Below are 16,459 nucleotides of genomic sequence, written 5' to 3'. Positions count from 1 at the left end.
TTACAAGAAAATATGGTCAATTATAAAGACAACCTCTCCCATTTCAGGAGGTTACACTTTTGAACAATATACACATTATATATGAGGTAAGGTTATGTAGTTAATCAGTATCTTCACCAGTGTGATGAAATGTAAACTTATACACTAGAATATAAGACGTGGCTAAGTGAGTGATGACATAGAAGGCCATAATAATTGTGCAGGTCACACAAGAGGTGCTTTTGTAGCAGAATATTTTCAACCTCTCAATCCCCAACCCAATTGAACAGGGCATATAGTTCACCTTGGTATTTAAGCTTTGACTCCATCTTTTTCATTCATCATTTGGTGGGTCAATGGGTATTTCATGCCTTGCTCTATTGTACTTCTCCCGTAGTTGCTTAATTGGGATGAAATCTCCAGCTGAATCCATTCCATAGAATAGAAAAGAGATGTAGGGATGATCAAATCTTCCCTGGACACCAACAAAAGTGCAAATTAAATGATAGAAATAATAGCATAGTGCATGGCTTTCAAGTATAGATCTATCTACTCACCATGTCTGGCTTATCAGGTATTAAAAGATTATCCTCTGGAACTACAAAAGAATACCAGAAAAATCAATCTGCAAGTTACTTGTATTCAGAAAGAAACCAATAACTATGCACATCAAAGCAATTCACTTCTGAGAAAATGTAAAAGATAAGCAATACTAAACAAACACCATTAAATGTAATGTAGATAAACACATAAGCCTGAAGAATTAAGTAATCCAGCTTTACCATATGCCACTAATAGATTTGGTTCAGCACGTACATCAACAAGAACCTAGACATTATAAAAGAAAACTGATTAAATTCCAGCAGTAGCACACTTCTTGGACAGAGCCAGTTCAACCATTAGCAAAATGAGATAAACTAAGATGGCTATGGATCAACATACAACTTATACACTTCCAACCACATTGTCTTGCATAAGTAATCATGAAAATGATGTTTTAACCAAAATGTCTTCTCAATACGAAGAGAAAGAATTTAAAGAAGCAAATGGGTCCTTCCGCCACCTTAATGAAGCCTATCAAGCTATAACAGATATTATCAAAGTCAACCTTCAAAAAATAATAGACATATGACAATGATAATAAGGTTTTCCAGTGTTAATGTTAATTACTTCCTATGCTCCATCTATGTTAACAAATTCTAAATTCTAAATTGAGTGATTTTTTATATTCCAATAAAAAAAATTATCCTTAATTTGTGTTCAAAATTAATTACTCTCTCGATCAAAGTACTGCATTCATTTAAAAAATAGACTATTTCAGTAAAGCTGTTTTAAAAATTAGTGTATTTATTATTCTTCTTATCATTTGTGAAAAAACCTTAAACTATACTCATTGGAAATGAGGGAGTAACAATTAGAACACAGTATTTTATTGCATAATCTACTTGTTGAAAGGATTAGTAACAAAACAAGTTGAAAGGATTAATGACAAAACAAAGTAACAGAGAATGGTAGTGTACTGGTACTATGTTGAGAGGAGAGAAACGGAGAAGAAATATAATGAATTCTAGATATACATACGAATATTTTTATTTACAAGGAAAAATAGATATAATAACAAGGAACAAAGTCAATATCTAATAGTACAAAATATTTAGTAAGATATTTACTTAAGCCTTCCCCTTCAAGTTAGAGATTATGTAACATGAGGGAAGCTTCTTTGTTACAAATGTCATGAACACAAGACCGCTGAAGTGACTAAGTGAATATTTGGTTTTCCTGGACATAACTTTCTCTTTGTCAAAGTTACAATCATTCTTCAATATGTTTTGTCCTTTCAAATCATAAACCTTTGTTTCGCATAATGCTTTCGGTGTAGACGGTTTAGTGTGTTATAGTGTGTAGATGGTCTCCCATCAGATCATCTAGTCCTGGTATAGAGATAGAAAGTCTTTCTTTTATATTGTCTAGTCTGGTCGTTCAACCTCTATGTTTGTACTAGACAGTCTGATGTGTCTACATTAACCATCTAACACATCTTAATGATGAATTTATTTTGTTGGAGTGGTTGGAAGCAAAAGTTCTCAAAGAAACCACATGGTAATTAGTTCTCATGAGAGAAATGCTAGTGGTAAAGAATACTTTTTTGAAAAATGTTGGCAGTAAAAACCACGCTTGCCAAAAGTAGTAAATAGTAATGTTGGTTGGAAGAAAAAAACAGCTTGAAAGTTGTTAGGGATGAACAGTAACATCAGTTGGAAACAACTTGCGGGGAAGTCATCGAGAGTGAACACTAACACAAGCTATGTACAATGACGAATAACAATGTATCCAGCATGAATAGTGATTCAAGACCTCTGCCACGGAACAATTGATGTCACCTGCAACAATCTCCTCCTTAGGAATTGTGTCGCTAAGAATCGAACTCGTGACCTTGGCTCTAATACCAATTATTGGATTGAGCACTTGCCACTAGGATGAAAACTATAACTGATAGTCAAGATGCAACTCTTTCTACTTAAAAGCGTAGTAAGCGCCACGATTTGATTGTGACTTGACTTATCTGACCTCCGTCACGGGACAATTGATGTCATCTGCAACAATGCTACTTATTCTCTATCATGTTTTTAATCTTATAAATATGTGATTGATAAAAGTTGTGTTACCCAATCGATCTATTATTTTTTAGTAGTTATTGTCGTTGTTTAACTTTCTCCTACATTGTTACTTTATAATGTTTTTTACCTCAATTTTAATTACTTTATTGGCATAGTGAATTATCCATCACAATTCTTAAAAATCATTTTTTTTGTCTAGTAGATGCTTACTTAAGGAAGATTGTCGGTGATAATCTTATTGAAGGAATATACATGTTGTCTGTTAAGTTTTTTCATCAAATAATTATAATTTTGTTTTCGTTAATAATAATAATACAAATATTTATGTTTTTTTCTTTTTAGAATATTGATTCTTGTAAGAATGCTTTTGTTTGGCATTCTAAATTTGGATATGTCTCTCATAAAATTGTTCAACTTTTGAGTAATGAAATTCTTTTTGGTATTCCACATATTTTTTCTACTTTAAAATGTTAAATTTGTCCTCTTGCTATGTTTTGAAAATTATCATTCACTTTAATCAGTAAGGTGTCTCAATCATTATTTGATATATTACATTGTGATATATGTGAGCTTTATGGTAGACCTACTTATGATGGAATGACAAACATTTTTTTCTAAGATACTTTATATAAATTTTCTTGTGTGGAGAGACCTCAACAAAACTCAACAGTTAAGAGAAAACATCAACATCAATTGATTCAGGTCTTATTTTTTTCAATCCAAGTTGGTGGGACTCTGTTTACACTACTACCTTTCTAATTGACATGGTTCCCTCTCCGGTACAACAACAAAAATCACCTTACCAAATCCTATATGGATCCAAACTTAATTATCACTCTTTAAAAACTTTTGGATGTTTGGCTTATGCATGAACTTGGCTCTCCTCCATAAACAAATTTAATGTTTGCACCATTCCATCTATTTTTGTTGGTTATCCTAGAGGTTACAAGGGATACAAATGGTACAATCTAGAGACTAAACAATTTTTTATTTGGGAATGTGCTCTTTCATGAAAAAATTTCCTTTCAAGATGTGACTTCTTCTAGAGATTTTCCTTTTCATTGATGCTATGGTAATTCCTTTTCTCGTTGCTAATAATTTGTCCTTGGATACTTCTATTGTTCATCAATGTAGTGAGTCTAATGGTGCATCTGAAACATCAATGTAGTATTGATGATCTTGAAGCCTTTGTTCGGAGATCATTGAAAGTGTCTAAGAAACCATTTTATTTGTTTGACTATGTGTGCTCTAGAACGTCAAATCCTTATCTCTATTGATAATTTTTCTAGAAAAACTCAATTCAAAATACAAAATATTTGTCAATCAAATTTTCACTAATGAGCCTCAATTCTATCGTCAAGCAATGTCCAACTATGAATGGAGAGATGTCATGGATCTAGAGATTAAGGCTTTGGAAGATAATGACACCCAGTCTTTAGTTCTCAAAGGTATTACAGAGAGTACATATGGGTTTTCAAATTGAAATATGTTGAAGATCTCACATCGACTAGAGATAAGGATATTTCATAGTATATAAGTGAGTGCAAACCTTACTTTATGAGTTAGTTTTATAAGGTTGAGTTAGGGTTAAAGTCCACTTCTTAACATAGTATCAAAGTCATCTGGAGTCTATCTTAGCGAAGCTTGTTGGACTTATTAGACTACCCGCTATCGGAATACCCATTGTATAATTTCACACACGAGTTGGCAGGTCTCGATGCGAGGGGTGTGTTAGAGATCCCACATCGACTAGATATAAAGACATTTCATAGTATATAAGTGGGTGCAAATCTCACCTTATGAGTCAGTTTTATAAGGTTTAGTTAGGATTAAAGTCACTTCTTAACAAAATACAATGTTGATGGTTCAATCGACAGATACAAAGCTCAATGGGCAGCCAAAGGCTACACATAATAGGCTAAGATTGATTTCTCAAACACTTTTTCACTAATTGTCAAACTTACTTCTGTAAGGGTCTTATGGGTCTTATTAGCTATTATTGGTATTAAGAAGTGAACTTTAAGCTTCACTCAACCTCACAAAAACCGGCTTATAAGGTGAGGTTTGCACCCACTTATGTACTATGAAATGCTCTAATCTCTAGTCGATGATACTGATTTCTTAGGTAGCAAACCGGTTACACTACCTATGGATCCCAATTTAAAACTCAGTCTCAATGATGGTGACTTATGTACTTGATCATTTTCAAACTAGACATTACCTTTGCAGTTCACACACTAAATCAGTATATGAAGAATCCATTAACAACACATTTAACTCCATCCCACCACTTGTTACAGTACTTGAAGTTCACTCCACATCAAGGTCTTTTTTTCCAAGATACCAACAAATATCATCTTTCGGCGTATGTTGACGTAGACTTGGCAGTTGTTTAGACACCATGAAATCAATCACTAGCTTTTGTGCTTTCCTTAGTAATTCTTTGATTTATTAGAAGTCTGTCAAACAAGGTACACTCTCCAAATCTTCGGTAGGATTAGAATATCATGCTTATCATCAATGACCAATGAAGTGGTTTAGCTATAATAATTACTCAAACATTTTGAAGTTTCAATTGACACAACTATGCTATTTTACAATAACAAATTTGTCATGGACCTTGCTTTTAACCCCTTCCACCATGAGAGATTTGAACATATAGATATTGGTTATCATTTTATTCGGGAACTTGTTCAAAAGCAATTCTTCACTCTCATTCATATCAAAACTAAGCATCCAATAATTGATATATTCACAAGGACCCTTCCTACCAGTTCCTTCAATCGTTTCATCGACAAGTTGAGAATCATAAACATCTTTTGTCCAACTTGAGAGGATATTAGAATCAAATATAATTAGATAATATATACAATAAGTTATTTTGTTTCCTTTAATATTTAGTTTGTTAGTATATTGCTATTTGTTGGAGATCCCACGTCGACTAGATATTAGAGCCTTTCATTGTATATAAGTGGGTGCAAACCTCAACCCTATGAGCCGGTTTTATGGGGTTGAGTTAGGCTTAAACTCCACTTTCGTAATACTATTATATGTAGTGCTCTCTCATCTGTAAATAGATATTTTGATTCAATGAATTCTTTTATTTTCTTTCTCTCGTGATAATTCTTGCAAATGCAATTTCTATGAAGTTAATCAAACCTGATAAAATGGTTGAGTGGAACCACGAGACAACTTCTTAACTTGTGCATTGTCCATCCATGAACTTGATTCACTGCATACCGGATCCATTCCACAGACCACAGCTCTATAGCCTGCAACGTATTTTGAGCAATCAAAATGTAGGAAGCGGAATGGAAATCGTCAATATCCAACTTATGATTGTGTACATCAATGATCCATATGAAAGATTTACAAGGTGTCAATGAAGTTATTTTTTCCTGCATCATCAATATTTTAGTTCCTGACCCGATGCTGGGAATGGCAATTATTGCAACATAATTATTACTTTATCTATTGCAAAGCTTCAGATTACAACTAAGAAGCATCATTTTCATTGTCAGATCATCTTGCATACTTGAAAATTAATAATAGTTTTCTGTACTAAATGAAAGGTATTTCAACCACTTACCAAATTTTTTATGTCTCACTTTTTGACCCAAGCGAAATGCATATTGTGCATTTTCATGAGCCAAAGCTTTAGCTGATGCAGCTAGAGACTCTGCTTCAAGTTTGGAAATTTCATCCCGTAATTCAGCAGCCAAAGCATAATTCTCATTCTCAACAGCATTCTGAAGGTCTGAACTGCAAGGAAACAAAAATCACTGTCAGTATTCAAGTTGACCCACAGATAAGTGGAAGGGGAAAAAAGGCAATTTATCATGATGAAGAAATTAGCTTGACACAAAAGAAGAAGAAAACTCACCGAAGACGTATAATACTTAGACCTTTATCTTGAGCTTCACTTTTTGAAGATAATCCCCTTTTTGACTGTTGTTGCTTGATTACCTCTTCTTCAACCTTCCAAAAACATCCAAACAAGCTGCAAGTCATTCAATGCTCCAATTCCACAAAATTTAGATCTCTTGAAGACTTGTATATAGACAAAGATAAACTGATGAACATGTTATTGCTGCAAGCTATAGAGGGACTAGATTCCTATGAAGGGTGAAAAAAAAAACGACAGAAAATAAAATCACTGACAGAAACTGAAAAGTGTAAATTCAACCTCAATTAAGCCTACACAATCAACCAAACTCGTATATCCATATAGGATAGGATAAGTGGCAATTTATCTAACCTCAGTAAGTTTGTTTCTCAGTTGCTGTGCAGTGTCATACTGCTCCATATTTAAAGCATACTGAAATTCAAAGTTCCAAACAAATGAAGCATTAAAAACTGTTCCATGAAATTGAAATAACCCCTACCCTACTTAACTTCTTAGGGAGGAATAAAAGCAGCCGGACCTGTACTCTTGTGGCCAAGTCTAGCTGAAAGAAGAACATCAAGATATCCTCATTAGCACTCTCACTGTGCTCTGAACTTGAATCCAACCCTTGTTCTCCCCCTCTAAACATCCATGCTGCTTCAGCCTTAAAACCACTGTGCCTTGAAACATAAGGGTACCCAATCAAGAAAAAGCTTTGCACAGAATGGTTCCAAACCAAGTGTCTGCCGGAAGCAGAGGTAATTTGGGATCTTTTTGATGGCTCAAAGGGTGCCATCCAATATGGGGATGATCCACATAATCTGCTCTTTCCACAAGTAGCTAGAGTACTCAATGACACACTTTGCACCATTTTGTGCGGGAAGCAAAAAAATTATTCCTCTCCCTAAAAGGAAAAATAGAAACTCAAATTCACCCTTTCCTCCAGAGAAGAATGTTCCTGCATTAATGAAATTACACGAGGGGAAATTATGCAATTTCAAAACCATAATATGCAAATTCAATTATTCAATATGCACACTCCACTGAAAAAGCAGAGAAAAAAACTCACTTTTTCATCAAAGTTAGTGAAATTTTGGTTAAATTGAACTTAAACTAAACCGTTTCTTATCTGGTTATTGCGAGAGAATAGAGGATTAGAAATGGAAGCTAGAAATAACAAGAGGGTACTGTGTACATGAGTTTTTCTTTTCAGAAAATTAGAGATAGGTTTCCCCGGGAAATAAACAGAAAAACATTACCAAAAAGCAGTGCAGAAAAGGACGTAGGAAGGATTTCAAACTGCGACGATGGCCTCACAGTCACGAGCAACAAAGCAAATAATAATATCAAGAATACATAAAAGTTAAAAAAAATGTAACGAGTATATTGAAAATTTCAGTTACTTTTTTTTAACTGAATTTTTTAATTATACTTTTTAGTGGTCTCATCTCAAGAAACTATAAAAATATGGCTAAGTAGTTAATTTTATGGTGTCAATATAAACAGTATTTATTTATTTTGGTAATTAAAAGTAGTTTATTCAGATAATATAGTTTGATTTCTCAGAAGACAATTGTTTTTAGAAGCAAGTAAGATTTAAGTTTGAGTTTTACGCAGAAAGGGAATTATATTTACTTTGTAAATGCTGCTAATTTAAACTAATTGTGAAGTTAAAATAAAATACTGATAGTTAAACCCAAAATATAGAAGCTGGAAGATATAATTTTTTTTTTAGTGTTTAAGTGTAGATGTTTATGCTAGGGAGATAAGACCTAGAGAACTATTGAATGACTTTGTCTCCTTCCTTCCTTCGGGCAGATTATTAGAGCTTCACTGCAGTTCTTCTCGTCTTGATGCTGCACCCTCATGTCTCGGTCGCTCTATCTCAGGTGAATCCAAATGAGGGTACTTGCAAAAGGCACTCCGACGCTCAAGTCAGTAAAAAAGGGATTTGACACTCGAGGTGTATAGTGATAAGACGTACCTTGTTCTTGGGATATGTGTTATTAATATTATTTTAATGAACTTACCTTATTCGGCCGGATTAGTGGAGTGGATCGCACTTAGAGAAATATTACCTAGTTCTTAATGGTAGTTTAACTTTACTGACCTTGATTTGAGCGTTAATGGTTTAAGTGAGTCAGTCGGCCTGCATGGACGTGCCAGCCTCGTTCGGCTCGGTCAAAGAGACCGAGTCAAGGTACTTGAGCGTTCGGTCCATACCAGTACACTTGCCCCCCATGCTCGAGGGTATTTAACCCGAGAAGTCTTCTTGGCCGATCGGTGGATTGGGTGCTTGTGACGGCAGTTGGGATATATCGGGATCTGATGTAACGAATGGGCTCTTCGATGTGATGTTTTGGTGGCGCCTCTGCACCTGATATGACCCTCATTAATGAAGGGTTTTTTTACTCCAATTTTTGGTATCTTTAGGATCGTTGGATCTTAGGAGATCTAACGGTTGAGGTGATTGGGGCGTTTCGTATTCCAAGACCCTTAAGGGTATAAATAGGGGCCTTCATAGTGTTGAGGCACTGTTTCTTTGTGCGTATTTGCTCCGATAGCCGAGTGATTTAGTGTCTCGCCGAACGATCCTTGTATCTTTACTCGTCCTTTTAGCTTTTAAAGAGGTTAGTTATGTCTTCTTTGTCTCGTCCCACTTCTTCTTCTTCGGGTCCCGCTTCTCCTCTTCCATCTCTTCCTTCTTCGTCTTAGTCTTCTTCTTCTTCATCATCGTCCGATTCTTCCACGACCGAAACTCTGTCGGTTGGGGCAATTCAAACGTTGCCCCATGTGGGAGTGGTGAGAGAGGATGACCCGATTGGTGCTTCTGATCGGTCGGGTGATTCCGAGCAGTCATCTCCTCATGGGTTTGACAGGGTGGATCCGAAGGTGACCCGGATCACCTGCTCGTTTGTGAAGAGGGATGTGGTTGCTAGTTTTTTGGACCAGGTCTGTGTTTTGAAGCCGGACGTGAGTCTGGACGTGATAAGCATCGAACCTTGTGAGCCGACCGATGTGGTTTGCTCAGCTCGGTCAACTACCGAGCGTCCTTTCTTTTACATGTATGCTTGCTTGTTTTTGGACTTGCATGTTTCTCTTCCTTTCGATAACTTCACGGTGGGTGTCCTTTGGGCACTCAACATGGCCCCTACGCAACTTCATCCCAACACCTGGGCGTCTATCCAGGCCTCCCGCCTTATCTGTGATGTATTTTGTCTTTCTCCTAGTCCTTCGACTTTTCTTAGTTACTACACTTCTCACCCGACCAGTTGGCTTTGTGGCATTCGTTGGTTGGTTGTTCGGGCAACGTGCTCCTTGGCTCCTTTTCCACTTCTTATAAGAATTTTGAAGAGAAATTTCTTAAGGTTTTCATTCGCCCCGAGGGAGCGAATTACTTTTTTGATGAAGCCGGTCGGTCCAAGTTCCCCTTATCTTGGACCAGTAAGCCGACCGAGTTTAAGGAATGGCCTCGTCCGCCCCCGAGCGTCGAGGAAGAAGAGATTTATTCTCTTTTTGATGGGCTCCCTCGTAAACTTCCAACGCGGAAGTTGGTGGCTATTTACATGTCGCCACAACGCTAGGAGGTCTCCGAGGGTACGATAACTTGCTTACTCTCAGTCGGTTTAGATATTTTCTATTTGCTTTTGGTGATTTTAACTTGTATTGTTTGATTTTTGCAGAAACCATAAGCCGAGAGGTGTCTCAGGCGAAGAATTTAGTGAATGTTTTTGGCGCGAAGGCTCTCGAATGGGGTAAGGGTCACTCGATCATAGATATAGCGGCCGGGGGCATTCATGCATCTGCTGATGCGGGTTCTTCGGTCCCTCTTGCTAAAGGCAAGAAAAGGCAGCGGGAGGGGGGGGGGGGGGATATTGCAACCACTCTTCAATCCCTGGGATCCTTGCCGACACCTCCTCCGCCATTACCGTCTCCTATCCTGGTGGACTCGCCACCGATTGATAATTTCGGTCGTCCTATTGAGATCGTTATTGTCGAGGGCCGCCAACAGAGTCGTTGTTGAAGCGCCTAAGTCACCTAGGACCTTGTTTGAGGCTGATGTACGCTTCTCCAAAGGGGTGAAGGTAGGCATTGGTTCTTCTTCACATGCCATGGTGAAAACCATTCCAGAGGAGGATCTGAACAATGGCTTGGAACTATTTTGTCGTGGCCTTGTCTTGACCTGCTTGGGTGCTGATGCCCATGTTCGGCATAAGGAGGAGGTTGTATGACTGAAACACGAGTTGGTTGAGGCTCACCATAATCTGAGGCAGGCCAATGAGGCCAACTCGTCTTATGGGGAAAAGCTCGTTTGGTCAGAGGTTGACCGCGAGTTTGCTGAGGCCCGGGCGGCCGAGTTGGAGAAGAAGAACCAGGAGACGATGACTAAGAATAGAAAGCTGAAGGAAACCTTGGAAAGGTATGCTAGCCGAGTCTCTTTGTTGGAGGCTGAGAATCAAGATCTGCAGGCGTTAAAGGCATCGATTAAGGCAGTGCTTGACAAAAACATAGACGAAACTTTGGTCATGTTAGGCCAAAGTTTTGATCAGGTTGTTCGATAGGCCCACCTTCTCTATGGCGATCCTCCTCCATCTGGTAGCTTTGACGCTGAGATGGATGTGTATGACGGCCGGATGCTGCCTTGTGGGGAGGTGGAATCCTTGAAGGCTGTTGCCGAGGAGACCGCTGCTGTTGCCGAGGAGACTGTTACCTCTGCCAAGGATGAAGGTTCTTAGGCCTCTAGGCTTTTTCTTTTTGAACTCTTGGCCGGGTTATGGTCTTTTTTTGTTATTCTCTCCCCCTGAGGTTGAGGTGTGGCCTCCCCCTTCTTTTAATTAATGCATTAGTCGTTTTCTCAATTGAAAATTTTGCAAGTTAAAACATCGGTCGGCTATACAAGTCTTTGAATTTAAAACATCAGTGGTCGATATTTGCTTTTGTAATTCTTTTTGGTTTGTAATTAACGAGAAATTGAATTTACTTAGTGTCGGCAAGGTATGCCTGTTAGGGCTTCATCCCGACCGAGCTAAGTTAAGCGATCTCAGCAGGGTATGCCGATTAAGGCCGTGTCCAGCCTGAACCAGGTTAAGTGATTTCGGCAGGGTATGCTAGTTAAGGCTACGTCCAGACCGAACCGAGTGTGAGGTATTGGCAAGGTATGCCAGTTAAGGCTACGTCCAGACCAATCCAAGTTGAACGGTGTCAGTAGGGTATGCCGGTTAAGGCTACGCCCAAACTGAATCGAATGTGAGGTATTGATAGGGTATGCCGATTAGGGGTACGTTTAGACCAATCCAAGTTGAACGGTGTTGGTAGGGTATGCCGGTTAAGGCTACCTCCAAATCGAACCGAATGTGAGGTATTGGCAGGGTATGCCAGTTAGGGCTACGTCTAGACCAAACCAAGTTGAGTAGTGTCGCCAGGGTATGCTAGTTAGGGCTACATCCAAATCGAACCGAGAGATGCGAGCAGGACACATTGAACAAAATCGTCTCTATATAACCTCCCTGACCGACGTGGCTGGGCGAGAAAGAGGACGTAAACTTTATTTCTTTAGTTGTAATAAAAATTGAGGTGCGTGACATTCCACATCCTTCGTACAATTTTGCCTGAAAGCCATTCTAAATTATAAGCATCCCCCATTGCGATTTCTCGGACTCGAAATGGTCCCTCCAAGTTGGACGAGAACTTTCCTTCGTTTCTTCTTGCGTCGCTTCGCATCCTCCAGATGAGGTCTCTCTTTTGAAAGCTCCTTGATCGGACCTTGGTGTTGTAACGCCTTGACGCTCGAAGCTTGAATGCGGTCTCTTGGATCTTGCTTTTACGAAGCTCGCTTACCAAATCGAGGTTAACCGCTAGGCTTTCCTCATTTAAGGTAAGGTCGAACATTTGCCTTCGGATGGTGAGCTCGCCCACCTCGACTGGGATCATTACATCGGTCCTAGACGTTAGGTTGTATAACGTTTCTTGTGTGGTTGTCTGAGGGGTGCATCTGTATGCCCATAAGACCTCTGTCCATCGACCTTTCGCTTTGTCGAGGCAATTCTTCAACTCGTTCAGAATGAACTTATTTGCAGCCTCAGCTCGACCGTTGTGTTAGAATATATGACCTTTAAACAAGAGGGGGTTGAATAGTTTTTAAAGAATTTTTGAAAGCTTTTGAAGGTTTAATGAAATTCCGTGTATAAATCTAGAACAAGAATCAAGTTAGCTTAGAACATCAACAATTATACAGCAAAACAACAGAAAAACAATTGATTGTTTCTTCGAAACAATCGGTTGTTTATATCAGTTGAAATATCAAACAGCTTAAAATAGAATTTAAAGGAGTTCAGGGTAAGAGAGAATCACACAAACAGTTTATATTGATTCACTCTTAAGCCAAGAGCTACATCCAGTCCCCAGAAACCACTGGGTAAACCACTATGCAATCAAACCAAATTACAAAAACACAACACACCAAAGTAGTGACCTTGAACCCTTCAAGAAACACACTACCTTTGGCAAATCACACCAAGAGTATTGATCTTGAACACCTCAGAACACACAACAAGGGTTTTAAAAAGGTTTTAATTCACATTAGTTTTAGATTCAACAATGGAATGGATCAAACTTTATTCTACCCAGATCCCACCCAAACACAACAACAATACCAACCTTTTGTCAAACATCTTGGATTTGGATTCTTCAAAGCACTTGATCACTTTTGATCAACAATCTTCCCCTATTTGATGAAGACAAATCCTCGGTTGCTTGTGTTGATCTTGATTGAATCTGAAACAACACCTGCAAAACCAAAAACTATGCAATCCAGAGCATCTCTAATAGCAGGTTATGATTACACAATAACTAGATGATGCATAAACACAAAAGCAGAAAAACCAGCCAAAATCTATGCCAAAACACACCAAAACTGCAGCACCAAACCAAACCTTAAAACAAAGTTATAGCAGGTTATAGTGGTTTTTAAGACAACACATAAACCATATTCTCCCCCTATTTTTCTTCACAAATAGAATTAAGAAGAGTGAAAAACAAAATAGTTCAAAATAAAGCAATAGAAGCATAGAAAAAATAACAAAACTTGGCTTCAATCTTCTTTTCGATACTGTAGCTCAGAAAGTTGGTTTTGAACAGTTTCAACCTGTTCATAAAGGGTCTGAAAATGTGTATCCATGCTTTGAAATTTGTTGTCAAAGTTCTAGAAGTTTGTAGCACAAAGCTCATGAATATTCCTTTGATTTTCAGCAATGTTGTCCAACCTATTGACCATGAATCTCTCAAAAGAAGACATTGAGAGAATTCTATTTCCTTGATTTCCATCACTTGTTCCAGCACCTATGTCAGCAGCAGGTTGGTCTTCATCTTGAGCATCATCATCAACCCCTTCATCAACTTCTTGATATTCTTCGTCATGTTCACCATGTGCACCACTTGATGAACCACCATGTTCACCATCCTTGCTTGCCCATCTTCCACCAATCTTGGTAAAACACATCTTGCTTAGTAAACCATTGTTCACTTCTTGTGTTGATTTCACCAATTAAGATGTATCTTCTTCAAGATCTACTTCAAAATACTTTATGAATTTAAAAATCAAGATGGCATCAAGATAATGATAGTCACTTAACCTCATAGATTTCTGCATGTGTTCCTTGATGATATGGATCCAATTGATCTTGACTTTGCTCATAATGCACCATGGGGACATGAGGCTGTGTAGCATTTTTGGTTTAGCATGAGGGAGGGGGCCGAACTCTTGGCATTTGGCGCATTTCTTCACGTACTCGCCGCAGTCTCCTTGGATGGTCGGCCAATAGTAGCCCGCTCTAAGGACCTTAGCAGCCATCGTTCGTGCCCACGAATGGTTACTGAACACCGCCTCATGTATCTCGATAAGGACATACTCAGCTTGCTCATTGGTGATCCACTTGATCAGGGGGGCCGAGTAGCCCCTTTGGTATAGATCTTCGTTTGTCATGGTGTACCAAACGCATTGTTGTTTCACCGTCTTCTCTTCTTCTGGCTTGCATGTGCCGTGCTCGAGGTACTGGATGAAGGGGGCCATCCAACTATCGATTTTGGTTTTGGCTATTGCAAGGCATTCGGTTTCTGACACGCTGGGGTGTCTTAGCCATATTTGTATGACTCATCGTTGGTGGATTTTCTTCTTTGTGATTGAGAGCCAAGATAAGGCGTCGACCCTTTTGTTTTCCTACCTTGGTATGTATTCCACAGATGCCTTGTGGAAGCGGGTGATGCTATTTTGGGCGGCATGGAAGTATCGTTGTAACAGGGGTTCTTTCACTTTGAACTCCTCTAAGATCTAGCCGACCATGACCTGGGAGTCGCTTTTGCATATGACCTTGCATGCTTCCATGTCGTAGGCTAAGTTTAGCCCAGCGAGCAAGGCCTCGTACTCAGCTTGGTTGTTGGTTGCCTTGAATCTAAATTGGAGTGCTTGCTCTAGGAGGAGATCGCTCAGTCCTTCTAGGACGACTCATGCTCCACATGTTGTTTTGTTTGAGGAGACATCCACATAGAGCGTTCATCCGGCCGACAGGTGTGGCAGCGGGGTAAGCTCGACCGAGAAGTCGGCCAGGCACTGAGATTTGATTGCCCCTCTCAGTTGATACCAGATGTCAAATTCAGAGAGCTCGACCGACCATCCTATCATTCGTTCTGCAAGATCGGGTTTGGATAAAATTTTAAAGATGGGATAATCGGTCCTTACCGTGAAGGAATGGTTTTGAAAATAAGGGCGCATTTGTCTTGCCGTCAGGACTAGAGCGAGAGCCATATTTTTGATCATTTGGTACCTCGTTTCGGCCGCATGGAGTTTCCGACTAACGAAGAATATCAGTCGTTCTTTGCCTTCGACCTCCTATACCAACGTGACATTGATCGCCTCCTCCGAGACCGCCAAATACACCAGGATGGGCTAGTCGGGCAATTTTTGGATGACTGATGGAGATGTTAGAAAATCCTTCAATTGCTTGATGATTTTCTCGAATATGTTTTCCCAGCTGAACTTGGGTGCCTTCCGAAGTAGCTGCACTATCGGCTTTGTTCGTTTGGCCAATCGGGGGATGAACATGAAGAAGGCTGTCAGGCGCCCTAGGAGTTGTTGTACCTCCTTGATGTTCTTCGGACTCCTCATGTCTATGATGACTCGACATTTGTCGGGATTAGCTTTTAGCTTTTGTAGCTTCAAACCCAGGAACTTCCCTCCCTCAACCTTGAATATGCACTTTTCGGGGTTGAGCTTCTTATTAGCGCCCTGAGGGCTTTGAATACCTCTTTAAGGTCCTCTACATGTTGGTCAAAAGAGTCGGACTTCACGACAATGTCGTCCACGTACACCTTTACACACCGACTGATCAACCCTCGAAAGATCTTATCCATAAGGCGTTGGTAGGTCGCCCCTGCGTTCTTGAGGTTGAACGACATGACCTCGTAATAGTAATTGGCGTCGACCGTTATGAAAGCTATCTTTTCTTTATCCTTGGGATGCATACATAATTGGTTATACATAGAATAAGCGTCTAGGAAGCTAAGGATCTTATGGCCGGCCGCCCCATCCACTAGCCAGTCGATGTTCGGTAAGAGGTAAGAGTCTTTTGGGTAGGCGCTTTTGAGGTTCCTGTAGTCGACGCACATCCTCAATTACCGTTCGGCTTGGTAACCATGACGAAGTTGGCCAACCAAGTCGTGTACTGGGTTTCGCATATGATCTCGACCGATAGAAGCTTATCGACTTTTGCTTTTGCTGCTAGGGGTTCTCATCATCGTAATCTCTCTTCTTCTGGACGATCGGTCGTGCTTCTTTGAACATTGATAGCCTATGTGTGATGATAGCTGGGCTTACGCCTATCATATCAGATGGTGTCCATGCAAACAAATCTACATTCTTCTTAAGCGTGGCGTGCATTATTTCGGCCTCAACTGCTGCCATGGTCGTTCCATTAGTAGTACT

At 39.4% G+C, this 16,459-nt stretch overlaps 1 protein-coding gene across 2 annotated transcripts; it reads right to left on the bottom strand.

Annotated features, from left to right (window-relative positions):
* LOC137810624 (clp protease adapter protein ClpF, chloroplastic) lies at window positions 1–7,875 on the bottom strand. 2 transcript variants are annotated; one of them, XM_068612003.1, is made up of 9 exons: window positions 7,743–7,875; window positions 7,022–7,441; window positions 6,856–6,915; window positions 6,481–6,575; window positions 6,187–6,359; window positions 5,757–5,869; window positions 762–807; window positions 537–577; window positions 1–454 (listed from the first exon to the last, which is right to left on the bottom strand). In XM_068612003.1, exons 2-9 carry the CDS (start codon window positions 7,352–7,354, stop codon window positions 314–316), a joined length of 1,002 nt encoding a protein of 333 aa, XP_068468104.1. In that variant the 5' UTR covers window positions 7,355–7,441; window positions 7,743–7,875; the 3' UTR covers window positions 1–313. The 2 variants fall into 2 exon arrangements, with proteins under 2 accessions (XP_068468104.1, XP_068468105.1); XM_068612004.1 differs by having other exon boundaries at window positions 7,553–7,779.
* Window positions 7,876–16,459: the final 8,584 nt, after the last annotated feature.

This window comes from Phaseolus vulgaris, chromosome 2, assembly GCF_000499845.2.
Source record: "Phaseolus vulgaris cultivar G19833 chromosome 2, P. vulgaris v2.0, whole genome shotgun sequence".
Lineage (NCBI taxonomy): Eukaryota > Viridiplantae > Streptophyta > Magnoliopsida > Fabales > Fabaceae > Phaseolus > Phaseolus vulgaris.
The sequence above is the reverse complement of the archived record's forward strand: the minus strand, read 5'-3'. Positions and strand labels throughout refer to the sequence as shown.